Source organism: Aspergillus pseudodeflectus (genome assembly GCF_044049435.1).
Source record: "Aspergillus pseudodeflectus strain CBS 756.74 chromosome Unknown BJX68scaffold_45, whole genome shotgun sequence".
Taxonomy (NCBI): domain Eukaryota; kingdom Fungi; phylum Ascomycota; class Eurotiomycetes; order Eurotiales; family Aspergillaceae; genus Aspergillus; species Aspergillus pseudodeflectus.
In genome coordinates this window covers 67379-91073 of record NW_027263821.1, presented here as the reverse complement: position 1 = coordinate 91073, position 23695 = coordinate 67379, and the positions used below count along the sequence as shown (strand labels likewise).

Sequence of the window (23695 nt, the reverse complement as noted above, 5' to 3'; positions counted from 1 at the left end):
ATTCCTCCTCCATTGTATATGCGTCAGGTAACGTGAACAGCTCGATGCTGGAGGGGATAGAGAAGGGGCCGGCAGTCGAAGACGTGGTAGGAGTTAAGGATATTTATGGAAAGAATGAAAGATGCAGAGGGAGCTGAAAACGCAGAGGGAGTTGAAGATGCAGTGGGGGTTGGAGATGCAGTGGGAGTTGAAGATGACCGTTCCATTGCCCTAACAAGCTCGTTCTGCTTATTTCCTCAGGCAGCCAGCGAGCATGTAGGCCGTTTGCACTGGACACACCGCACGAGAAATCTCTTCTCCCGCTTCAATTTCCTCCTCATTCTCTTGAATTCCCGTCCTCGTCGTGATTGTTATCGGCTCTAGTGTCTTTGAATTCATCAGCTTCATCGCAGCTGCATTGCACCCGGCATCTTTCCCTATCCTGCTAGACACCCTCCTCAACCCACCTTCACACGGCCTACAATCATGTCGCTACCATTATTCTCACAGCCAGCCGCGCGAAGAGCCCAGGCACCGACTGACCCCGGGTTAACACAAGATGTGGTGGATAGGATGCCGTGGAAATACATCGGTTCGCCTCTCCATGCTGGCCTACGGATGTTGGCTAACAGTGCCGCGTTCAATAGGATACCGGTGGTTCAGCGCATTCCTCGCTTCCGATACGGACTTTGCATTCTTTCGCCGGTTCGATACCTTGAGCACCAGAGTCATTCTCGCATTGCAAGATCGAGTCGCAGAGGTTGAAGCATCGCTCGAAGCGATCGACAATGAAACCAGTAGGAGGAGCGATGACATGATCAACAACGGGTCACTGCGTGACGATCCGCGCCAGGATCGAAGAAACCTTCTCTGGGAGGCGCAAAACAGGCTCGATGACTACTGTATGGCGACCTGGGCCTCAACCTGGGGAGGCGTGCGCTAACACGCTGTCTGCACAGATCGTTTCGTCACTCTCTCCTCACAGGTCAGGGCTCGTCCACCACCGGCAGAAAGGGACGTTGCAAGCGTTCGAATGTGGCTGCGGAACAACGACCAGGCCATCGCGGAACCCGAGAGGAAGTATGCCGAGAAGCGAGACCTCTTCCTCCTCGTTTCCAGGATACGGAGCCCCCTACGCCAGTTCCTGGAGCGGTGGTCTCCGATCCGCAGATGTGGTTTCTGGAAGGAAGATCGCCCCGAGCTCCCTTTCTACGTCCAGAGTAACGCCCACTTCTACTCTGATCGGCAGCTCGAAAGGCTTTCCAGCATCTTTGCCACTGCCATTAGTCTCGGAATGTTCATCATCCCTTTTTGGGTGCTGGCCTCAGTAGGCGATCCCGCCCGCAAGCTCAAGATCATAACCTTCTTCGCGAGCCTCTGCGTGGGCATCTTATCCCTCGGAACGACCGCGAAGCCACATGAGGTCCTGGCTGCGGCTGCAACGTATGTACTCCGCCATGTAGCTGCATCTGCTCACCGCCGATAGATACTGTGCCATCCTGACGGGGTTCCTCCAGCTGCAGAAGCTCTGGGAATAACGGCCTGTACCCCGTACAACCGGTGACAACCAGTGTGTTCGACAAGCGCAGCCGAACCGTGTTACCGGTTTCCCTGAACTCTGTGGTACCGCTTGCCTCCAGAGTCGTACAGTCAATCATGGACCGTCTCCGTCAACTGACTTATCATCATTGCCGTCCCCCCTTTGACCGTTTTCTTCTCCCCACCCCGAATCACCCAACGCGCGCGACAACCCACTCCACGTTTACGATGAGGTCCTTTTTACTCATACTATTGTCAGCGGGCCTCGCCCTAGCCAGCCCCGTATCAGACGCAGAGCTCCGTGGCGGCTGGAACATCGGCTTCCACAAGGCAAGGATCACCCAGCCTCGGACATTCCACACGACATCTCACTAATCTCACCTCTCCAGAACGAGATTTGCGACGGCTGGGTGTCTCCACATGATGCTCGAGGCAGGGGAGAACGGGGCTGCAGCGCTGTCTCAGGCGCACTGTGCATGAACGGGTCCGGGCAGGGGTACAAGCTCTGTGGCTACCATGGCAAGAACTGTGATGGACACAGTACGCGCATTCGAGACGATTATGGTCTCCCTCGTGCTTATATCTTTGTCAACGGCAAGTATGAGACGATTGTGAGTCTTCTGTATTCCTGTCCTTGGGAACGGTAACTGACTGTAGTAGAATTCCTATCGCGTCATCAGGTCCGGTGATTGCTAGGCCAGGGTAGCTATAGTACAGATATCGAGCTACTCTAGGAATTCAAACGAGCTGTAGCCGCTCTCTTCGCACTCCTTCAGCTTCTGGATAAAGAGCCCCATCCCTCCAAAGAACATATATGTCATCCGTACTTTCCCCTCGACGTTGGCCCCATAGTAGAACGAGGGAGCCGTCTTGAACAACAACGCGTCGCTGATGGCGTCGCAGAACCCTTGCCATTCATCATCTCCCTTCTGCGTCGAGACCATGGCAGCCTTTCCCTGCTTCTTCCGTCGCTCCTCTACATGCAAGATAGCCTTTGTGATAAACTCAACGTCCACTTCCAGCGCGATGGGGAGATTGACCAGAGGTGTCGTGGGACCGCCAACCATGAACAGATTCGGCATGCTGGCTGTAGCGATCGAAAGGGTCGTCGAGTGTCCCTTTGCCCAGTGCTCCCTGAGCGTGATGCCGTGGCGCCCGACGAAATCGATCTTGTTGTACGCTCCGGTCATCGCGTCGAACCCGGTTGCGCAGATGATCACGTCTAGCTTGTGTTCTGTTCCATCGGCGAGCTTGATGCCGTCGTTTGTGAACTCAACGATGGGATTTGCTGCCACATCGACAATGTCCACATTCTCACGGTTGAACTGCTCGTAGTAGTCAATGCCGCAGAGAGGTCGCCGGGCGTACAATTCGGTCGGAGTCAGCTTGCGACTCTTCTCGGGATCGCGCACAATCTGGCGAATTTTGGCCTTGATAAAGTCGCAGGCAGCCTCGTTTGATTCCTGTGACGTCATCATGTCTCCGAAAGTCCCCAGCGCGAATCGAAAGGGACCACCCTCGTCCCAGGCCGCTTGGAAGACGCGTTCTCGCTCCCCAGGCGACAGGCCAATTGCGCTCGTTGTGCTTTCCTTGACACCCATTCCTGAAATGCTTTGTCGCGCGTGCTGCCATATCTCGTCGTATCTTTCGTGGATGTCCGCGCGCTCTTCCTCTGTGACGGCCCGTCGGTTGGCAGGCACGATGTACAGTGGATGTCGCTGGAAGGAAATCAGTGAGCCGACCTCTGACGCGATCTTCGAGATCAGTTGAACACCAGTCGCCCCGTTACCAATGACGCCGACCCTCTTTTCGCTAAGATCATAGCTGTCGGGCCATCGCGCAGTGTGATACAGCTCGCCTTTGAACGCCTCTCGGCCAGGGATATTAGGCCAATTGGGTTCGACGAGAAGTCCCACCGCTGTGATTAGGTATCGAGCGACGAAAGTGCCTTGGCTCGTCTCCACCTTCCAGATATAGTCGTGCTCGTTCCAGTTGGCTGACTGCACACGGGTGTGGAACTGCATGTGTTTGCGAAGGTCGTGACGGTCGACGACATGCTCAAGGTACGCAAGAATCTCCTTGGCCTCCAGATAGTTGTCCGACCATGGGTAGGATAGCAGATCCTCTTTATCCCAGGAAAAGCGATACAGGTGGGAGTTCGTATCGCTCATCGCACCGGGATATCGGTTCGCCTGCCATGTTCCTCCCAGTCCGTCAGCTTGCTCGACCACTTTCACCGAGAGGCCTTGCTTGAGCAGGCTGTAGAGCTGGTAGATTCCGCCAAAACCGGCGCCGATCACGAGCGCATCGTAGAATGGCGCTGTCATTGTATCGCAAAAGCAACTCGGACTCATCAGGCGAGGTTGATGAGGGGAAATACAAAACCTGAAGCTGCGCCGGACGTCAGCATTTTATAGTCGCGGCGCGGGGTCTGAGGCTGAGCGTGAGAGAGAGATAGTATCAGTCTTGACGAATCACTTTTTGCCAGGTTCGCAAGGTTCGCAATTTCGCCCCGGGCGGAGCTTTCTCCGCTAGCACTCGCATAGATGGGGGCGATTTCCTTGTCTCCATTGCGCCAGTCGGGGATCATCCCCAGTCGCGTCACTCAGCCTGCGTGGGGCATCTTGTCCAGCCTCTAATGGTATCCTCTGCCGCCGCCAATTGGACAATTCGACCGGCTTGACTGGCTTGCCGTTCGCAATAGCGATATTATTTTGGCTGAAACGCCTAAAGCCCAGAAAGCAAGCTCACAACTATCGGTCACATGTATCCCAAAAGGATCACAGAAGGGGCGAGATTGGATTCTGGGAGCTCTAGTGGGCAGCTTTATCTATTCTTTTCCGGGATTCGTCGGTTTCTTTTACCTTGGAGCTGGAGGCCTAATTTGAAAAAGGACCGCGGTGTGCAAGACAGAGTAGTACAAAGTATGTACGCGAAGCCAGGAAAAGAACCGACCCACATCTACCAAGTATGTCATGGAGAGACATTGATCGCCACTCCAAATCATCATGGTCAAACTGTAAATGGGCGCCGTCCTGTTCGTTACTTATGAGCCCAGAGGGATCCCTAGATATGGCTCGCGCTGATGGTCAAACTCGGGGATAATCTGCAAAGGAATGAATATGAAATGAGTGATATTAATACTAAGTATTAAGCTGTACTCCAAATCTGTATCGTACATCTAGAAGATCGATCTCTATCATTTTGCAGCGCACAGCGGACCATAATTCTCTCCGGCCAGATTCCGCTGAGTCCACGCCGGGCTTCCCACACAGGTAGGACAGTAAAAGACACCGTCGGGATCATATTTATTCTTGATCTTGAGCAGTCGATCGTAGTTGGCGGTGCCGTAAAAGTCTTCCTTCCACCACGGATTGTTTCGGTCGGCCTGTGACTGTTAGTTCATTCCCTATACGATAGGGGGAGATAGAAGGAAGGAAATACCTCGTTGAGATAGCTCCCCGTAGATGGGGTCAGCTCACGCATTGCCGCGTACTTGTTGTAAGTGATATCGTCCTGGATGCCCTTGGCGATGACCGGTCCAAACAGCTCCAGCCACCCGCGGGCGACGACGTGGATGAGATACGTCTTTCTCCATGCAGGGTTTGCGCCGCTGAGAGCTGGCTCGTCGAGCACCTTGCCGCCGCCGACGAGCAGGACCTGGTTGATCGTCGTCTCTAGCAGGTTCCCGGCGAGTTTGCCGATCAGTTTTCGGAGAGCTTTGCGATCGGATGTCAATGCTTCCTTGTCAAACATGCGGGATGCGAGCGAGAATTCGGGTACTCCAGTTGCCTGGTGCACGCCCGACATTGCCCGGTAGTAGGCTGGATAGGATGGGAACTCGAACCAATTCACGGAAACGTCGACGGCGGTGTTCTTGGCCAGTGTCTTGAGCAGCGGTTCCAGTGCTGCTTTCGCCTCGGATAGAGATTTATCCAACGCAGCAAGCGCATGCGTGTATCCAGCCGATGAGTTCCCGTACTTTGTGATCGGGTCGCTGATAGACCATGAGCCGTATCCGGAGAAGCCTGCATGAGACAGTGCAGGGAAGGAAGCATAGATGTCTGTAACTGCTTCTTGGAGCGGACCTAGCTTTAGAATAGATATAGGGACGACGAGAAGAGAATGCGCAACGACTGGCTTGGAAGGAAATGCTTTGATGGTCACGGATATGACCACGCCGTATGTACCACCACCTCCGCCACGGATCGCAGTAAAGAGGTCGGAGTGGGAGCATGGGTTGGCGGTAACAATCGACCCATCGGCGAGGACAACTTGAGCTTCGAGGATCTGGTCGCTGGCAAGGCCAAAGTCACGCGCGGCAGGAGAGTGGCCGCCGCCTTGAATGTAGCCTCCAATGACACCGACGGTCTGGACCATGTCAATAATTGTTACTCGTAGAGGACAAAGTGCCTTACCGGATCACCGCCGCCGACGACGATCAAGTCGCGAGCAAAGGCTTCTTGATACACCTCGTCCCATACGTAACCTCCAGCGACGGTGAAAGCAGCACCTGTCCAGTCACACTTGGAGCAGGCCTTGGATGGTTTGAACCTTGACTGGTGAGTGATCCCCTTGCGGATGTATCTGAGCCAGATCTGAAGCGACCCATAGCCCAGTGACCTAAGAACTGTCAGCAAGAGTCATTTTCAACAGACGAGCAGGTACTCACTTCCCAAGCAGGTCGTGCCCCGTATTACGTACCACCAAGCGGACATTGTTCTTCTGAGCAAACGCAATGCCTGCCGCCAGCTCGCTCGGCTCTGTCGCATTGATTGTGTATACCGGCGATGGCCCCAAGCCACATCGTCCCGGCCAAGGTATCTGACCCGCGCTCCGGTCGACGACAGGGCAGTTGTTGTCAAGAGGATAAGAATAGCCGATGGGTTCCTCCGCTTGGAAGGTGGTGTTGGACCATTGCGAGTTGACATAGGCACACTCCTCCTTGTCGTACTCGGGGCCGGGGTAGCAGGAGATGGCCGGGGGCGTGTTGCGAATAAGCTTTCCGGACACGGTCGAGTTCAGGGCTCCCCAGTTGATCTTCTTCCAGCAGCCGTCATTGGGGGTCTGTATTGGTTAGGATTCGTTGATAATCTTTGCCGTGAGGATTTCACTCACACATTTGCACCCTGAAGACGCAGTTGCCGCACCAAAGGCGGACAACGCCAGAAGAACCACGAACGACCTCATGGTTGAATATGAGTAAACAACTTGAAACTGGACTGGCAATCACGAGCTCCGAGGGAAACATAGCTTTAAAACATGGCAGGCACGCGGCTGCACGGTACCTGCATCGACCAGGATTACACGAAGCGAGGGCGTCGTGCCAGCCCTTCATTTCCGAGGAATCCCTTGATTCGCTTTAAATTCTCGCTTATACTCGAGGGACCCTGCGTTTGGGCCTGTCATCAAGCCGTGCTAAGCCCCGCCACAGATAAACTCCCCTGGTGGCCTCGCAACCGAGCTCTTCCCGCGGGGGAGGAGCCAGTGCCGTTGGTCGATCGCGCAGTTTCACATGTGTTAATATCGACAGCTACCGCCCATTGGCTGCGGAGAGACGACGTGTCCGATCCTTCCAAATGCAAAGTACAGGGTTCATCCCGTGTGAGCGACGTCTCCTGTTCCGTCCTCGAGCCGGCATTCTGTCCTTCTGCGCCGACGGATTGCCGTTGCTCTTGTTCAAATATGCACACTGGCCGTCAACATGTCGCAGCCTGCTCGCAGCAGGAGCACGGCGCTCGATATGAGCCAGCATCATGAGTTCAAACCTCGCTGAGATTTTGAATCCGCAGGGCGTCGCTACGCATCTGTCGGAGAGGGGCCTGATTGCGGTGACCTGGACTGGCGCTGGGCTGGGAATTGTCTTTACGGGCCTTCGTCTGGCGATTCGCATCACGCGCATGAAGCGACTGCTAGCAGACGACTATTTTGTCCTTCTTGCGTTGTTCTTCCTCGTTGCGAATGCGGTTCTCCAAACGCTACAAGCTCCGCATCTCTACTACATCATACTGACCCCGTTGACCGGCGACATTATCCACCATGCGACCATGTATGTGCATTACATGTTTGTCATTATCGGCCTCTTCTGGTCCGTCCTCTGGAGCGTCAAGGCTGCATTCCTCGCGCTATTTTGGGGGATGACAGACAATCTTCCACACTACCGGCGCTGGTGGTGGGTGATTGTTGCCTTTTGCCTTGGCTCATACGCTGGCTGCTGGATAGCCTCTGCCTTTACCTGCCATCCTCCGTCCGACTACTTCAAGTTTGGTAAGTACCCCCGCAACCTGACTGTCGGCATCGTTCTGATCGTCCAGCCAAATGTACCAAGGACATCGACCAGCAAGGGTCCATCATCTCCATCTCCTACAGCACGGCCGTCGACATTCTGTCCGATCTGATGAGTACGTCTTCCCCCGATATTCAGGCCATGTCCTAACAATGGCAGTCATGGGGTTCGCGTTGAAGATTGTCTGGTCGACCCGCATCACATTCCACCAGAAAATCGGGCTCGGGGTTGTCTTCTCGCTCGGAGCGATCATCATTGCGTTTGCCATTGTGCGCGCAATCAACATCACCGGCCGTGCGTACTCGGACCAAGCTGGACTTGCCGTCTGGAGTATTGCCGAGTCATCGATCTGTATGCTTCCCTACCTCGTGCCAGCAGGTTCATTCTAACGATTAGTAGCGGTCATAGTCGGCTGTCTCCCCCCGTTCAAAACGTTCCTCTCGCGCAGCAACTCGACCTATGCATCTCGATATCCACCGACGTATGAGCGCAGCGGGTTCTCGGCGCGCCAGAAACGATCCTTGACGCATACAGCGAGCTGGAGTGAGATGCCGCTCGAGGCGGACTACGAGTTGACGGTGCCCAAAGTTCACATCTCAGCTGGGAGCCGTAACGAAGGCTCCTCGGATGCAGGAGAGATTCGAGTGACTCAGGGATTTGTGAGTTTCTGGTCCACGTCGGATGAAAGATCATCGCTGACATGTACAGAGCGTGCTTCGTGAGTGATGATAATGGAATGATATAGGATGGGAGGTTTCTTGTGGCGATAGACAGACTTTCCAGGTGTTTAGCTTAGATAAAACTCGTTGCTTTCACATGGAAGCCAATTCCGGGCAGAGCAGCAGTGGGCAAAAGGGGAGCGGGGATTTGCCTGGGGCGGAAAATTCCGACCAGGTCCGGCCAGTTCCGCCTTATTCCGACTCCTTCTGTGGGCTCAAGATCAGATGCCCTTGATGCATTTAGTGTGAGCGTTGGAGATTTAAAGTAAGCAGCTCGTTGGTTAATACTGTCAACAGGTGGTATATGTGCCTATTGGATCAAACTATAAAGGTTATAAAACACGCATTCCTCTCCCAAGTGCAACGATATATATCCTCGTATCTAGTGGACAAGTCGAGCAAGTCTCCGTTCAAAGACACGACCGGTTAGGTGTAGGACTGCAAATCACTGGCTTTTTATAAGTCCCAAGAGGTCATGAACAGCCGAATAGGCGACATCTCTTGACAGAATCCTTAACATTGACATTCATCTACTCTGACCTGGAAACTGGAGGCGGTCTTGGCATGACAGAAGAATCTCAAAGAGGAAATAGGGCTAGCATTCTAGGGTTAATGCATCACGCGTTTTTTGTTTTGATCCACCGGCAGCAGCGAAACGCGCCGATCGGCCCGTTTCATCACAATCTCAGAATGCAACAGCCGGTTCTCGAATCTCCACAAATCAGGATCCAGTACTGCGGTTGTCTCCCATTTGATGGAGTTTATCTACACACCCGCAGCCCTCATGAGTCTTAGCGTGTACAGCAGACGCTCACTCCCCTGCATCGTGGTCGTGCGGCGCTTCCAGCCAATCTCCGTCGGCATGCGCTCGTTGCCTGAAATGATTGATTAATTAGCAGTGAACATCCCAATCTCGAATGCGAATGAGGATAACTTACGGAACCAGTACTCGATGAACCTCTTGTCCACGGTGCCGGTCTTGCCGTCAGCCATGATCTCGAAGAACGAGGCACACTCGCCCCAGCTGAATCCGTCGGCCAGCGCAGACAGCGAGTGCTCGGGATTCGTCCGCTTGGATGTGGCCAGGCGGGCCATGCGCGCATCCGCCACCTGTTGCACGGTGATCATGGGCGTGGTGAAGTACGAGGCTGTCTCCGCCCAGACGGTTTCGTTGAAGGGGTTTGGGTCGGCGAAGTATGCGTCAGAGCGACTGTCATTGGTTAGCACGGCCTGTCGTCAGTCATAAGGAGTAAGGAGTCAACTCACCTCAGACTAATGTCGTGCTCCAAAATGTTGTGGCGGCCTAGATGGTCAAGGTCGAAACTGTTCGCCCGGGGATAGGCTGGGTTGGTCCGAACCGCCTGGAGGAACAAGAGGACCGCATCGCTGTTCTCAATGTTGAACCCTTCAAGCATACCGTCCTTGAGGATGTCCAAGGTGATGCCTTTGCCGTCGCGCGGAAGGTAGCCATGGTTGGCCAACGTGTTGAGACCCGGACACGGACCGCGAGCTGTGATTCTCGATTAGCATATGCCCTCAATCGACGTTATCCACGACTCACAATCTCCTGGACCAGGAGCGATCCATTCCTGAGGGGTCCAGGTGTCGCGGGTTTCCAGGTACTGCGGGAACGCAGCTACGGAACCGACGACACCGAGAGCAACGGAGAGAGCTGAGACCTTCATATCGTGTTCTAGCCGCCTAAGCACTGATCTGAGGATGAAGAACAATTGATACGAGCCTACAGCCACTTCAACAGGCCACTTTATACTCCTCCGGTTGCCCACTACTTTCGGCAGTCGCGATGCAAGTATCACAGTGTTCCACCCTCTGTTTGAAATGGCCAATTTATGATTCGATGGAGTTGATATCCCCACCCCGCGTTCGAGTCAACGCCGAGGCTGGCGATCGCAGGCTTCGAGAAGCCACGAGTCGGATTGACGATGTGGCGCCGGGATCCTGAAACGACGATCAAAGCCGAGGCCGACAAACTGCCGAATGCAGTCCCAAACTTTAAAATCGGCCTGATACTCACGGCAGTTTCATGACGATCCGCCAATTACGTTCAGATACGCCTTCGAGCCTTTACAGATTGGGAACTGGCCTCGGATCAGAGTCTCTTCTCGAACGCACAAGCGCCGAACGAATAATCTATTGGTTCTCCATGGACCCTCTTCAAACAAGCTATGTGTGGGCTTATCCACCTGACCCTGATTCTTCACCGGAGCTTATGCCGTCCTCGAAACTATACCAAAGTTTACATCTTTCTCGCAGATCCCTCGGAATTGCTTCCATTGCCGTCTGGTTTGTTTGGATTTTGATGCGGACATCGCTGCGTTTATGAAATGGTTTCCAGACTGGCGAGCCTGCTGCCCGGTAAGTGTTTGGATCGAGCGTATTCACAAAACTAATGAGATAGTTTTGGATGACCGGGACTATTGCGGCGTTGTACGTGCTGTATGAGGCCCCAGCACCTGCAAAGCCAGGCCTAATGCTCTCTGCCTGTCCAGTCCCGAAGATCGCCTCTGTCTCAAATGTATGTGGAACCCCAAGTCCCGCTGCAATGGCAATGTCATCGAGAACGTTGTAGCGGTAGTCCCAGACTTTCTTCCGAGAGTAAACCGCCGCCATATCAGAGATCCACGTGGTGGGACAGTGGAATATGCCCTCGGCGAAAATCTTCGAGGCGGATGAAAAGTACTCCGCACGCCCGGGGACTGATTCTATAGGCGGATAGGTGTTGACGACCTGCTGGACTTGGACCTCGCTTAGTTTGACGTACCAGCCCTTCACAAAGGTTGCGACCTCATCGGGTGTGGACGCATTGGGAGCGAACAGACTGCCTTCGTTGGTGTCGTAGCCGACGATCAGCGGCACATCGAGGAAGTTCCCTCGGTAGAAATTGGTATAATGAGCGTCTGGAAAGATCTCGCCGTCAATGGCCGGCTGGTATAGTAGTTTGGCCTGCAGCGACACGAGGTAGTCGTCTGGAGCCCCGCCCAAGGTTTGGATTGTGGTTGCATCAAGCGATCGCAGACAAGCCACAGGGTCTGATCGCGAGCAGTTGAGCTGAGCAGCGAATGATTCGAAGTTAATTTCTGACTCGGCCACCGTCAACGAAGGGGTCCATGCAATCGACTCCCCAACTGCCCCCACAAACAGTCCCTCGTCGCGACCGCCGTAAGCCGTGAGATGGTGGGTTACTGAGACTGCCCCAGCAGAGGCACCGTGGATCACCACATGACTTGGATCTCCTCCGAACAGATGGATGTACTTTTGCACCCAGCGAAGCAGTCTGCGCTGGTCGAGCAAGCCGACGTTCAAGTCTCCATTGTGCCGGACTTGCTCACTGGCGAGGAACCCAAGGGGTCCAACACGATAGTTGAAGTTCACCAAAACAATACTGTGCTGGGACTCGAGCACCAGCTTGGTCGCGTTATAGTTCGCATTCGCGTTGGTCACAAAGCCTCCGCCCTGGATATAAACCCAGACGGGGAGTTTGGACTTTGTTGTCGCATTCGACGGAGCAAAGACGTTGACGAAAAGACAGTCTTCCGTCTTGTTTAGATTCTTGACTCCCCCAGGCCGATACAAATAGGCGGAAACTTCTGTGGTGTGAGTAAAACTCCCAAGATGCATGAATGCCAGCTTACTTGATCTGCGCTTTGGATCTCTGCGACTGGGACTGGATCTTGTGGAGCCCTCCATCTCAGCTCTCCCAGCGGAGGTGCCGCATATCGCATCCCGAGAAACTGAGTCACTGCAGACGGCAGAACAGTCCCCTGGTATTTAGAATACCCCAAGTCTACAATGTTCGAGATTGGCTCCCCGCCGGGTTCTGCATGCGCTGCTGCAGATAGGCTGAAACCGATAGCGAGCTGCAAAACAGACGTTGCCTCTAAATAGTATCTCATGTTTAACCATGAGTGAAAAGACGTGTACATCTACAGGGCTTTCCCCAGAGTGCCGATTTGCGATTATAACCCACTCTTTCCGGTGGCGGGGAGGAAGAATCAACCTACGCTTGATTTAGTATGATCCTGCGCCGCCGGCTAAACTGCAGAGTAACAGTTCGCCCGATGGCGTTACATTGAATGGCTGAGGGGTCATGTTCGTGGCGTACCAGTGAGAGCTAATCCACCAATAACAGCGTCTGTGTCGGGATCCCCGAGGAACAATGCAGGGATTCGCATTATTGAACAAAGGGAAAATACCCCGCAGTCGGCAATCTCCAGTCGAACCATCGCATCGTCACGGTACGTTTGAGACGATTTTAGGCCATTGAATTTCATGTTCAGCTTCCAATTGTTCCTGAATACTTCACCCAGCGAGCCTCTATTCCTGGAATCCTTCTCGTTAGTGAGGCCACTTCCATTTGGAAGCGCGCAGGGGGATACCCCAATGTTCCCGGAACCTGCAACGACGGCTAAATTACAGCTTGGAAGAAAGTCACTGACGCAGTACATGGGAAGGGCAGCTACCTACTTTTCCAGTTGTGGGCTCTGGGACGTGTCACACTGCCCGAGGTAGCCAGGCTGGAAGGATTCGATGTTGTCAGCTCCAATCCGACCCCGCTCGACTCGGATAACCCGCCACCCAGGGAGGGGACAGAAGAGGAGATACAAGGGTTTATCCAAGACTACGCGCAGGCAGCACGAAACGCTTTGCAGGCCGGATTCGATGGGGTTGAGGTGCATGGCGCAGGTGGCCGTCTGATTGACCAGTTCACTAAGGACAATTGCAACACCAGAACAGACGAATACGCCGGCAGTATTGAGAACAGGTCACGCTTCATTCCTGAGGTTGTCCGCGCTGTCTCCGATGTTGTTGGGTCCAACAGAGTTGGGATTCGACTCCCCCCCTGGCAGAGGTACCAGGGCTTGCGGATGGAGGATCCCGTGCCTCAATTCACCCATGTTATTGGCAAGAGGAAGACACTCACTCTCGCCTGTCTACATCTCAGAAGCCCGAGTGTGTTAATAGACGACAGTTTGAATACAGACCCAATCGACCCCTTTATCGAAGCATGGGGAGACTGCGCGCCTGTCATTCTGGCTGGGGGTTTCAAACCGGAATCGGCAAAGTTGGTCCTCAAAGACCACTTCAAGAAGAGGGACCTCCTAGTCGCCTTTGGTCGCTATTTCTTCTCCTCGACGGAAGCCCGAGTGGGCGAAACGGTCTTCTTGATTATTCTATACTGCGCATCGAGCCGATCGTTCAGCTCATCGCCCGCCACGATGCGCTGACCCAAAGTTGCCCATCCTCCACCGCCGTTCCAAGTCTCCATGATGTTACTCCTCGCCTGCCGGTCCCCACCCAACCTGGAGGATATGCATGTCGGCATTCTAATGAGTGATCTGCTGCACGATGCGGTTACCTGGTGGGAACCCAATGCTGTACAGGTAGATGCGGCCAACGATATTTTTCTCGAGCATGATCTCAATATGGAACGGCATTTGCGCCTGTAGCTGGTCGTCTAGCTATCTTTGTGGTTCCGTCTCCTCGCCGAAGGAGTGGGTTATAATGCCATCGTGTCGCTGGCGGGAGAGCTCGGCTTCCTCAATAAGGAAAGGGCCAATTGGGTTGAAGTACCGCTCTTCGAAACTCTCAAACCAACACTTGCTTGGTGTGTTTCAATCATTCGTTAATGCTGGGCTTGCGGAGGGATATCTCAATGGGTGGTAAAGGAACCTAGCAGGCACGATAAGGTATGCATGAACTTTCTAATTACCATGATATTGTGCCATCAGACTCATGGGGATTTTGCTAGAGATAGTAACGTTTAGGGGTCAAAATCTTCTTTGAGAATGCGACTGCTACTGCTTGACTGCATTTTGATAGAACTACAATAGCCCGTTAGCTGATTCCCTGTATATAAATGACTGTGTAGCAGATTGATGCAACTGAAAGACTGCGAAAACCTGGTGGCGAGCCTATTCTTGAGCCCGTCAGCTCGACGAAGATATGTAGTCAAACTAAATACTTGTCCATCCACTACTAAGCGTCCCCTCTATCGGGGTTCCGGCTTCTTTGCATCGGCTACGGATTGCCTTTATTGCCGTCTGTGCGCATTGGATTATCTCCCTCTCCTTTTCCCTTCCACCATGGACCAGCTCCCCGTCCCGAACAAGAATCTGCCCATCGATCATGACGAGACTAACATCGCGACCAATACATCCATGTACAACTGTAGTCACAGGATTGACGCCGCCAATATCATCCCAGTGCCATGGCGCAGCGGCGATTCCCCCGCGTCCGTACGGATCGAGCACGACGAGGTCCGCCTTCTTACCTACTTCAAGACTTCCGATATCCTTTTCGAGGCCCAATGCTCGCGCTCCGTTAATGGTTGCCATTTCTAGCGCAGTTTCGGCCGGGACAAGGGCTGCGTTGTTGTTTACGCCCTTGTGGAGGATAGCGGCCAGGTGCATTTCCTGGATCATGTCGTAGTGGTTGGCGCAGGGGGCTCCGTCTGTCCCGAGGGCGACCGTTATTGGACCCGATGTGGCAGTGTCAAGCATGGCTGGAATGGGTGCAACTCCTGACGCCAGTTTGAGATTGGAGGAGGGATTGTGTGCGACTGCCGCCTTGGTCGACGATAGCAGCGGCAGATCTATTTCCGGATCCAGATTCACCATGTGCGCTAGGACGAGGTTGTGTGTGAGGCCGTGAGTATTGCTACTTAGTAGCTGCCCGCAGAGTTTGTTGTCGCGAATGAATTCCATTGAGCTGCAGCCGTAAACGTTGTGGTAGATATCGCGATCGGCCGGGGCTTCGGCACAGTGCATGGTGATTGATATGCCGCGAGAGGCGCATATATCGCCCAGTTCCCGGTATAACCTGGCCGGTGCGCCTCTCGGAGTGCCGGCTGCAGCCCAGACGTGAAGGCGCCCCTTGTGCTGACCGTGGTATTGCTGGTGCGAGCGGACCAGTGCTGAACTCGACATGCCAACGAGATCCCGATCGCGGGGATCCGTGATGGAGAGCTGGCGGTTTGTTTCTGGGAACTTGACTAATTTGCCCTAAATGCCATGACGGTTTAGAAGAGGACTGTGTGTGGGGAAAAGAAGGAGTCGTACTAAACAACCACGAATGCCCATCTCACCGACAGCACGACACACCTGCTCCCACCCAGCTCGAAAGGTCACCATCGGATCAAGAAAGGCCGTCGTCCCCGTCTTGAGCATCTCGGCGATAGTAAGTCGAGCAGCATGGTAGCCATCATCGTCGGCATAGTTGGACTCCAACGGCCAAATCGCGTCGCACAACCAGTCATGAAGTGGCAGATCCTCTGCAAGCCCGCGCAGGAGGGACTGGACCAGATGAGCATGTGTGTTGATCAATCCAGGAATGATGATTTGTCCTGTGCAGTCGATCATCTCCGTCAGCTGTAGATTGTCTGGTGGCGGGCATTTGCCGACGCCCTCAATGCGGCCGTCCCTCACATGGAGATAGCCGTCACGGATGACTTGGCGGGCGGAATTGACCGTGATTATTGTGGCGTGGATGAAAATGACCATCTTGATCTTGATTGTTTATCATAACCACCGACAAAACGAGGAGGACGCGGCGCAGTTTTACAGCAAAAGAACAGCGTCGGCCGTTGATAAGGCTTCGGCCGAGCCCTATCGCCTTATCACCGTCCATCAGCCACCGAATGGCATAAAAAGGCCCTCGCCAAACCCCGACAGAAAAGATGCGATAGCCACCGAAACAATGGAAATCAAATCCGCGACCCCATCCGCCGACGCATATGCGGCTCCCTCCGACGAGGGCCAGATGCAGCCCGTGTCCCGCTGGCAGCAATGGCGTCACTATTGGAGCAGCCGCGAAGGCTGGATAGGCGACTACGTGCGTTTTCTCCCTTATTTCTGGTGATTGCGCTGACAGAGTTCCAGGACTATTTGTATCTGGTTACCCCTGACATCTGGCCTCTGAACCGCAAGTACAAAGGGGTCGACCCTCCATTCTACGGACTCAACGACCAAGTCCCCATCCTGCTCACCCTTCTCCTCGGCCTGCAGCATGCCTTGTCTATGATCGGATCAGTCGTCTCGCCACCGTTGGCCATCGCTGGCGGAGCGTTCTACCTCGATTCCGATCAGACCCAGTATCTCGTCTCCGCTGCCTTTATAACGACCGGCATTGCAACCGCCATGCAGGTCACACGGCTACACATCCTCGGCACACCACTGTACATCGGAACGGGCTTGCTGTCCGTCGTTGCGCCCACGTTTGACATCTTAGCTGTTGCCTTCAATTATACCGAGCGCCGCTACACCCTCGGTACGTGCCCGACCGACTCAGATGGTGGTCGTCTCCCGTGCCCAGAAGCATGGGGCGCCATGCTCGGTACGATGCTATGCACTGTCTGGGTGCAGATTGCCATGTCGCTAGTTCCACCGAGGATTCTCAACCGGATATTCCCCAAGGTCGTCACTGGAAGCCTGCTTCTCCTGATTGGTGTATATCTTATCGGCAACGGGATGCAGAACTGGGGTGGATCGTCGAACTGTAACGGAGGATCGGGATTCTACGCCCTGTGTCCGGATATCTCCGCTCCACGGCCTCTGCCATGGCATGTATATCCTTTGCGTCTGATGAGCATAAGCTAATGCAAAGTAGGGGCGACCCGAAACTGATCGGCCTCGGATTCAGCGTCTTTGCCACAATCGTCCTTCTCGAATTTGTGGGCTCCCCTCTGATGAAATCGGCCTCAGTCATCCTCGGTCTTGCAATCGGTTGCGCCATTTCCGGTGGGACGGGGTACTGGTCGCGAGATCAAATCGACGCTACACCTATTGGGACATTTCTCTGGGTGCACACCTTCAAGCTGTCTGTCGACGGAGCATTAGTCCTGCCACTGCTCATCCTATTTGTTTGTGAGGCTGTCAGCTGCATGCCGGATATCCTCGCTACGGCAGAAATCTCCAAGGTTGAGATTGATGGACCCGAGTTCCACAGTCGCATACAAGGTGGAATCCTCTGCGACGGCCTTGGAAGTTTGATTAGCGCGCTGGGCACCTCGCTGCCCATGGTCAGTCAAGCCGGGAACAATGGTGTCATCTCTCTGACTGGCTGCGCAAGCCGTCGAGCAGGCTGGTGTGCCTCTGGCATTCTCATCCTAATGGGGATTCTCGGCAAATTTGGTGCAGTTTTTGGGTCTATGCCCCCTTCCGTGCTCGGAGGTATGCAGGTATTCCTCTATAGCACTATTGCTGTTGCCGGCGTTCGCGTTCTCGCCTTGATCACCTTTACTCGGCGCAACCGGTTTATTCTGACTGCAGCATTGGGCATCGGTTTCGTGGATATCGTGTCGCCTAACTGGTTTAGCAAGGTCCTCGCGTACGATGGGGACAATTACTCGTTGGAAGGATTCCTACAGGGCGTGAACCTCATTGTGGAAACACCGTTCATCATTGCAGCAGTAGTGGGCGTTTTGCTGAATCTGGTACTGCATGAGAAGGACGAGGAGCAGGCCCTGCCTACTTAGACAGATAGAGTGTAATCCATTCGTGCTTTGAGAGTATGAGATGAGGCACAACCGTACGCACTGGTTATTTATATGAGAGGGCACTTGAGCGACGTACCGGCCTTCGCTGTTAGACATATAGGGCATACTCAATCCCACTAGAATGATTGAGTAAAGGCTGGTGATTAGCTCCGCTACTATATGCTAGAAGGGAACGTGGTGTGGCGTTGTTTCAAGTTAGGGAGGAGAGAGCTGAGCTAGCCATTGCCTGATTGTGGTACTTGAAGGATCATACACTAGTAAGTACCCTGTAACATCCCCTCGTCTTCAGAGTATTCCACCACCTCGCTAAATTGCTCCTCATATCCAGGAAACTTGGAGTTACTGTCACTTCGAGATGGTGGAGGTATGGCATATAGAAAAGATCTACAACGCTTACGCCCTGGAGCAGTATCAGCATTTGAACAACGGGTACTACTGTCTGTAGACGGACATACCTCCCCAGCCATGTAGGTTTGCCTCGCTAAGATAGTTTCCAGAACATCCAAAACCACGTCAAGCCTCGACTGAAGCTCACGGACTAGGTTAAGGTCAGGCAGCGGGTCGTTTGGTCTGAAGTGCCTATGTGACTGTCAAACTGGGTTCATTACAGCTGTGGAAATAACGAACCTCTTGAAGATTATTTCGAAGACGAGACGATTTGAACTGGGTCAAACGTCGTGACTTCAATGCTGGCCGCTTCCTCGAACTGAGCTATAGCAGATACATTCCCGGGATCTGGCAGCAGTTGTGGCCCATAGCGAGCGGCCAGAAAGCGTGCTATCGCTCTCGATTCGTAGACAACGAGTGGTGGAGAAAAGGTAGAGTCCTTGAGACAGGGTAGGGTGGCGAACGGATTCAGCTGAATATAATCATTCCTCTAGAATGACAGCATTAGAGGGTCCTTGGGGAAAGAGGTATTCAAGAGAGAACCGACTCTATTTTCTCCATCTTCAAGGGAGACTCGGTGAACGATGACATCCAGGTCAAGCTCTAATACTATTAAGTGGACCCGCTGAGGACAAGGAAGTCGTGGATCTGTATACAGTTCGAGTGCCATTTTGTGAAGTAAAGTAAATGTGATCAAATACCCAGGCCAGAGCGAGCGAGAGTAGGAAGGGAATGAGACTTATATGAAGCAGGCACCAAGGGACACGCGTCAGCATTGATGCCTGCTGACGGGCCGACCAGTTGCGGAACCCGACTTGATATCGAGGTCAATGCGACTTCTTCCGTAGCTCCCATCCGTTTTGTAGGTTGAGAAGGACTGATTGACTCGGCCAGGCGTGCTCTCTGCCAATATAGGTGAGAACGTCAAGCAACACCTGTTGGATTGCCGGGTCGGTGAAGGTCTCGCCACACATGGTCATAACGATAGCCGCGGTGACCAGAGTCGCTTGAGATTTCTTATTCGACAATGCCAGGCCGCAGACTCTGAGGGTGCGCTGACGAGCCAGTTCATCGATAGCCAAGTTTCTGGCTGTTGCCCCGGGCCCAATTGGTAGACGCTGCGGATGGTAAACCTCCAGCAGAATACATGCAATCTCAAAGTGCTGCAGACCAAGCACTTGGCAGTCATTCATGTGAACTATCTGGGGGAAGTGGCGTCCGTTCTCAGGATCTGCCTCATGATAGTACAGCGGCTGAAACGAGTCTGGACGCATCGTCTCCCAATTCCGCTTGAATCCATCCAGGAACTCCCACTGCCCCAGGCGATCCTGGGGAAATCGGTCGTCAATAGGAAGACCGCCCTCGTCTCCGAAACAGAACCTGAGAACGTCGGCGCACCAGAAAATAATATGATTGGACCACTCAAAGTCACCGGCCGGTTCTGGTGGGTTGTAACTTTTACCCGTACGTCTAAACAGTCGAAATGGCCGTCGGTTTATCAAGACGGACCAAATCTCCTGTCGCAGGGCCACCAGGCAGACTGAGTATCCGAGTGAAGTGAACGGGAGGTTGATAACGTCTGCTGTTCTCGGTGGTGGATAGTCGTCGTCAAAGGACCCAAACGTGTAGTCCGGCTGAGAGAGCACCACAGCGCGCACGACGCCCAGATATATCTCTGAGTCCAGGCCAAAAAAGTCGACTGTAGCATGTGGTCATCAGCGATGGGTGATCTGTCAGGGATATCCGAGATACTAACCGCCAAGCTGCTCGTAGAAACGTAGTATTGTGGCGGCTGCAAAAACATTCTCGTCATAGTTACAAGCAGGATCATTGGACAGGGAGATGAAGAGCGAGATGCATGAGTTGTGATACTCGGCGACCGACTTTTCTGTCAAGTCGCTTAGTGTTATGTTGTCGAAGATGGGAGTCCTGTTTGGCCATTGCTTGGAACAGTGTCGGACCAAGTGGCCTGCAGATGCTGTGCATATTGCATAAAATAGCACAGGGCACGTCATGGCGCGCTGAGGAACGACGTAAGCGAAATGTTTATCCTTGTCAGTGCAGTCAAACTAATGTAGGTTATCAGAATCCTGTTCAGCAAAGGGAATGGGTGAATGTCGGGCCCAGGCGAATCTGAGTAGTAGAACAAGGTGGTGAAACGTACCGGGTCTGCCAGGTTCTCAACGAAATGCCTCATCAGACATGACTCCTGGAGACTTAGCGTCTTCCTATCCCGTACGGTGGCTAGGAATAGGAGTGGTCTTGACAGAGAGGGCAAAGAAAGACTTGAAGAGTAGCTGCTCTCAGTCTCGAGGGGCCTACTTCTGGCACTAAACTGCGTTCGAAAACCGGTGTCATGCAAGGCATGGTCTTTGGATGGGTGTGCAGCCTCTGTAAAGTTTCCGATGCCAGGGTGAGATGCCTCAGGGACTATGCCGACAGGAGTGCAGGACTCGGGCCCAGAGAGTGCTTCTCCTGTAGTCGGCAAGGCATGGCGACGACTAGACTCGGAGTGAGGAGACTCAGAAGGCTCGTGCAGCGCACCAACCGACGAGTCTGTTCTTCTCCGCTTGCATGTTATGTCGTATGACGTGCGAGGGCTGTGTGTCGTCTCGTTTACGAACGAAAGTCCACCTTCAGGGGGCGTTAGACATTTCCCTCTTGCAGGCTTATGGGAAAAGTCTTACCACGAACTCGGGGCTTAAGCCAAGTCTGGTCTGAAGCAAACTCGAGCTCACCCTTGGACTGGGTAGCTGCCTTGAATCGAAAGGGGGAATTATCAACACAGTGCAGATTCGCCTTCTTGCAACTCGTGCATGGGCGACCGAGGTCACCTAGCTTCGGTCAGCATCAAAATTGGACCAAAAACAGACACTGGCGTTTGTTGATTACATTTGGAATGCCTTTCTAATTTCCCAGTTAGCGACCGCCAATTCCATAACCCTCGTCCATGTGGGCCCGGCACCCTACCTTTGCAGTTGTTGCAAGGAAGTCTACGCTTTCCTCTATCATCCGGCATGCTAGAGCGATAGGTGATGTGTTGAGCAACGATTTCGCAGATAGTCCCATGGGGGAGCGAGGTTGGGAAGTCGCTGATTGACGCGACGCTAAGAACATGGGCGAGGCAGTTTTCCCTCACCTAAGAGCCCAAGGGGAGTACACTCGTCTCTAGGAGCTGATTCGGCCAAGAGTTACTTCCATCATTGACAGCATGGTCGACTGAGTGGGGTGGACCGATTGATCGAGTCTCGAAAATCTGCAGAAACTGGTGTTGACAACAACGGGCGCGACTCTGGTCGCAACGGCGAAATTCTCCCAGAGAGGCAGACAGGACGTCACAGTGGGGTCTGCAAGTCAGATTGTCGAATCACAGACGAGCTTAGTGGAGTCGCGCATCTGAACATGGCGAATTCCGCCCAGTTCTTCCATCTTGGGCCATTTCCGGGTCTGGCAATTTTCCTGGAGACGAGGGCCTCCAAGCAGATTCTATCAACGCTGAACAGCGACAAGGTAGATCGTCACGAGGGATATATCATCAGGAAGGGCAACTCACCAAGCGAATGGAAAGCATGCCAGACCCATATATATATCACCATCATGGCATGCTCCATGGGGGGTGAAGCAGCACCACATCAGTCACAAAACATACAAAGATGGGAATCGCCATTATAACCTTCCCTGTTATCGGGGCCTACGTGATAATTGTCTGGTTTATATTGCCCGTCTTCAATTATTTCCGCGACCCCAAAGGGCTACGCAAATACCGCAACCTCTCGTTCCTGTCAGGCATCTCCGACCTTCCATACGTCTATCTGAACTCTTTCGGCTTCCGCTCCAAGTCAATCACCGAAGCTCACCGGAAGCTGAACTCGCCCATCCTGCGAATCGGCCCAAACAATCTCTCGTTTGGGGATGTCAAAGCAATCCGAGACATCTACGGCCATTCGACGCCATGCCTCAAAGACCTCAAGTACTCCATTACGGGGGGTCCTCATCCCAACATCTTTGATGTCGTTGATAAACCCAAGCACAGTGAGAAGAGAAAAAGACTCTCTGCCGCCTTTGCAATCAAGAACCTGGTCGACTGGGAATTTAAAGTGGCTGACACTACTGCGCGTATTCTCTCTGCCTTTGACAAGAGATGCACAGAACCGCTTCCTGTCAATTGTACGACACCTGTGAAAAACGACCTGACAATTGACTTTAACCATTGGATCAACCTCTTCACAGTCGAAGCCATCAACGTCATTGCTCTATCTTCCAGGCTGGGCCTTCTTGAACAGGGTGACGATCTTGTCACTGCGCAGAGGATGGACGGCACGACATACCAAGCCCACTATCGAAGAGCCCAGAATCAAAGTGCCTTTGCGACATCCTACTTTATTTGGGACTACCAGAACTTTCACTTGTTGCGTCAACTGTCCAGACTTTTCCCCAAATGGCGACGGATTCATGGAGAGGCGGACCCATGGAAGGATGTCATTTACCACCAGACCATCACCCGGCTCAAGCGCTACCAAAATGGAGAGAATCTCGACGATTTCTTTTCATCTCTCATGGAGAACAAATCAGGTGAACCATACAACCTGGAATTTGGCGAGATTCTGGGTGACGTTGGCGCTGTCATCGATGCTGGGGCAGACACAACCGCCATTGCCCTCACCCAGGTAGTGGAGCTCTTGATTCGTCACCCTCAGCATATGGAGACTCTACGAGAAGAGGTCGATTCTGTGCTGGATGGCGAGGTGGTGGCGCCCTTTGATAAGGTCCGAAACCTACCATTCCTGCGGGCATGTCTTGATGAAGCGATGCGAATCATCCCCCCTACCTCGGCAGGCCTTCCTCGAAGAACCCCTCCTGAAGGCGCCATGATCCTGGGGGAATGGATCCCTGGCAGTACAAGTGTGTCTATGACAGCCTACACTACCCATCATGATTCAACGGTCTTTCCAGAGCCCGAACAATTCCAACCGCATCGCTGGATGGATCCGGCTGCACGAAAAAAGATGGAACCTTACTTCATACCATTCTCAACCGGTGGAAGAGGATGCATAGGTCGCAATATTTCATATCTAGAGCAGACAATTATGTTGGCTTCGCTCGTGCATCGTTATGAATTTGCATTACCGAGCCCGGAATGGAGGTTGAAGAGATTTGAAGCGTTCAATCTTCTCATTGGGGAGATGCCCATCAAGATCTGGCACAGGAGGAAAACTGGGCATGTTGCAGCATAGATAGGTACCGACTTTGTTGTGTTCATGTTGTGGTTCG

The 23695-nt window shown here is 53.3% G+C and overlaps 12 protein-coding genes across 12 annotated transcripts; 5 read left to right on the top strand and 7 right to left on the bottom strand.

Annotated features, from left to right (window-relative positions):
• Positions 1-465: 465 nt before the first annotated feature.
• On the top strand, positions 466-2214 carry BJX68DRAFT_270048 (uncharacterized protein; the record flags this gene model as incomplete). The annotated part of the gene is made up of 5 exons (XM_071046507.1): positions 466-571; positions 627-881; positions 939-1422; positions 1778-2129; positions 2179-2214. The coding sequence occupies 5 exons, from the start codon at positions 466-468 to the stop codon at positions 2212-2214; spliced, it is 1233 nt and encodes a 410-aa protein (XP_070895674.1).
• BJX68DRAFT_277979 (flavin-containing monooxygenase) lies at positions 2161-3845 on the bottom strand (the record flags this gene model as incomplete). Its single annotated transcript, XM_071048435.1, has 1 exon — positions 2161-3845. One exon carries the CDS (start codon positions 3843-3845, stop codon positions 2244-2246), a length of 1602 nt encoding a protein of 533 aa, XP_070895673.1. The 3' UTR covers positions 2161-2243.
• Positions 3846-4712: 867 nt separating this feature from the next.
• BJX68DRAFT_154764 (isoamyl alcohol oxidase) lies at positions 4713-6991 on the bottom strand. The gene is made up of 5 exons (XM_071036729.1): positions 6637-6991; positions 6191-6585; positions 5937-6141; positions 4963-5889; positions 4713-4906 (listed from the first exon to the last, which is right to left on the bottom strand). Exons 1-5 carry the CDS (start codon positions 6706-6708, stop codon positions 4718-4720), a joined length of 1788 nt encoding a protein of 595 aa, XP_070895672.1. The 5' UTR covers positions 6709-6991; the 3' UTR covers positions 4713-4717.
• A 283-nt stretch (positions 6992-7274) lies between these two features.
• Positions 7275-8530, top strand: BJX68DRAFT_270045 (uncharacterized protein; the record flags this gene model as incomplete). The annotated part of the gene is made up of 5 exons (XM_071046506.1): positions 7275-7785; positions 7833-7919; positions 7964-8155; positions 8204-8463; positions 8513-8530. The coding sequence occupies 5 exons, from the start codon at positions 7275-7277 to the stop codon at positions 8528-8530; spliced, it is 1068 nt and encodes a 355-aa protein (XP_070895671.1).
• A 758-nt stretch (positions 8531-9288) lies between these two features.
• Positions 9289-10208, bottom strand: BJX68DRAFT_270044 (peroxidase family protein; the record flags this gene model as incomplete). Its single annotated transcript, XM_071046505.1, has 4 exons — positions 9289-9398; positions 9462-9733; positions 9790-10033; positions 10085-10208. The coding sequence occupies 4 exons, from the start codon at positions 10206-10208 to the stop codon at positions 9289-9291; spliced, it is 750 nt and encodes a 249-aa protein (XP_070895670.1).
• A 511-nt stretch (positions 10209-10719) lies between these two features.
• Positions 10720-12437, bottom strand: BJX68DRAFT_257397 (Alpha/Beta hydrolase protein; the record flags this gene model as incomplete). Its single annotated transcript, XM_071043331.1, has 3 exons — positions 10720-12074; positions 12116-12131; positions 12177-12437. 3 exons carry the CDS (start codon positions 12435-12437, stop codon positions 10720-10722), a joined length of 1632 nt encoding a protein of 543 aa, XP_070895669.1.
• Positions 12438-12557: 120 nt separating this feature from the next.
• Positions 12558-13991, top strand: BJX68DRAFT_257396 (uncharacterized protein; the record flags this gene model as incomplete). The annotated part of the gene is made up of 4 exons (XM_071043330.1): positions 12558-12587; positions 12801-12926; positions 12969-13688; positions 13926-13991. 4 exons carry the CDS (start codon positions 12558-12560, stop codon positions 13989-13991), a joined length of 942 nt encoding a protein of 313 aa, XP_070895668.1.
• Positions 13992-14498: 507 nt separating this feature from the next.
• On the bottom strand, positions 14499-16043 carry BJX68DRAFT_270041 (amidohydrolase; the record flags this gene model as incomplete). Its single annotated transcript, XM_071046504.1, has 2 exons — positions 14499-15545; positions 15603-16043. The coding sequence occupies 2 exons, from the start codon at positions 16041-16043 to the stop codon at positions 14499-14501; spliced, it is 1488 nt and encodes a 495-aa protein (XP_070895667.1).
• Positions 16044-16239: 196 nt separating this feature from the next.
• BJX68DRAFT_277978 (permease family-domain-containing protein) lies at positions 16240-18016 on the top strand (the record flags this gene model as incomplete). Its single annotated transcript, XM_071048434.1, has 3 exons — positions 16240-16374; positions 16422-17101; positions 17149-18016. 3 exons carry the CDS (start codon positions 16240-16242, stop codon positions 18014-18016), a joined length of 1683 nt encoding a protein of 560 aa, XP_070895666.1.
• A 167-nt stretch (positions 18017-18183) lies between these two features.
• Positions 18184-19302, bottom strand: BJX68DRAFT_243823 (glutathione S-transferase family protein). The gene is made up of 4 exons (XM_071041206.1): positions 18972-19302; positions 18665-18914; positions 18493-18616; positions 18184-18437 (listed from the first exon to the last, which is right to left on the bottom strand). Exons 1-2 carry the CDS (start codon positions 19092-19094, stop codon positions 18675-18677), a joined length of 363 nt encoding a protein of 120 aa, XP_070895665.1. The 5' UTR covers positions 19095-19302; the 3' UTR covers positions 18184-18437; positions 18493-18616; positions 18665-18674.
• On the bottom strand, positions 19252-21493 carry BJX68DRAFT_270039 (uncharacterized protein; the record flags this gene model as incomplete). Its single annotated transcript, XM_071046503.1, has 6 exons — positions 19252-20123; positions 20181-20493; positions 20589-21058; positions 21112-21258; positions 21298-21331; positions 21395-21493. The coding sequence occupies 6 exons, from the start codon at positions 21491-21493 to the stop codon at positions 19252-19254; spliced, it is 1935 nt and encodes a 644-aa protein (XP_070895664.1).
• Positions 21494-22077: 584 nt separating this feature from the next.
• Positions 22078-23658, top strand: BJX68DRAFT_277977 (cytochrome P450; the record flags this gene model as incomplete). Its single annotated transcript, XM_071048433.1, has 1 exon — positions 22078-23658. The coding sequence occupies one exon, from the start codon at positions 22078-22080 to the stop codon at positions 23656-23658; it is 1581 nt and encodes a 526-aa protein (XP_070895663.1).
• Between the last annotated feature and the right edge of the window lie 37 nt (positions 23659-23695).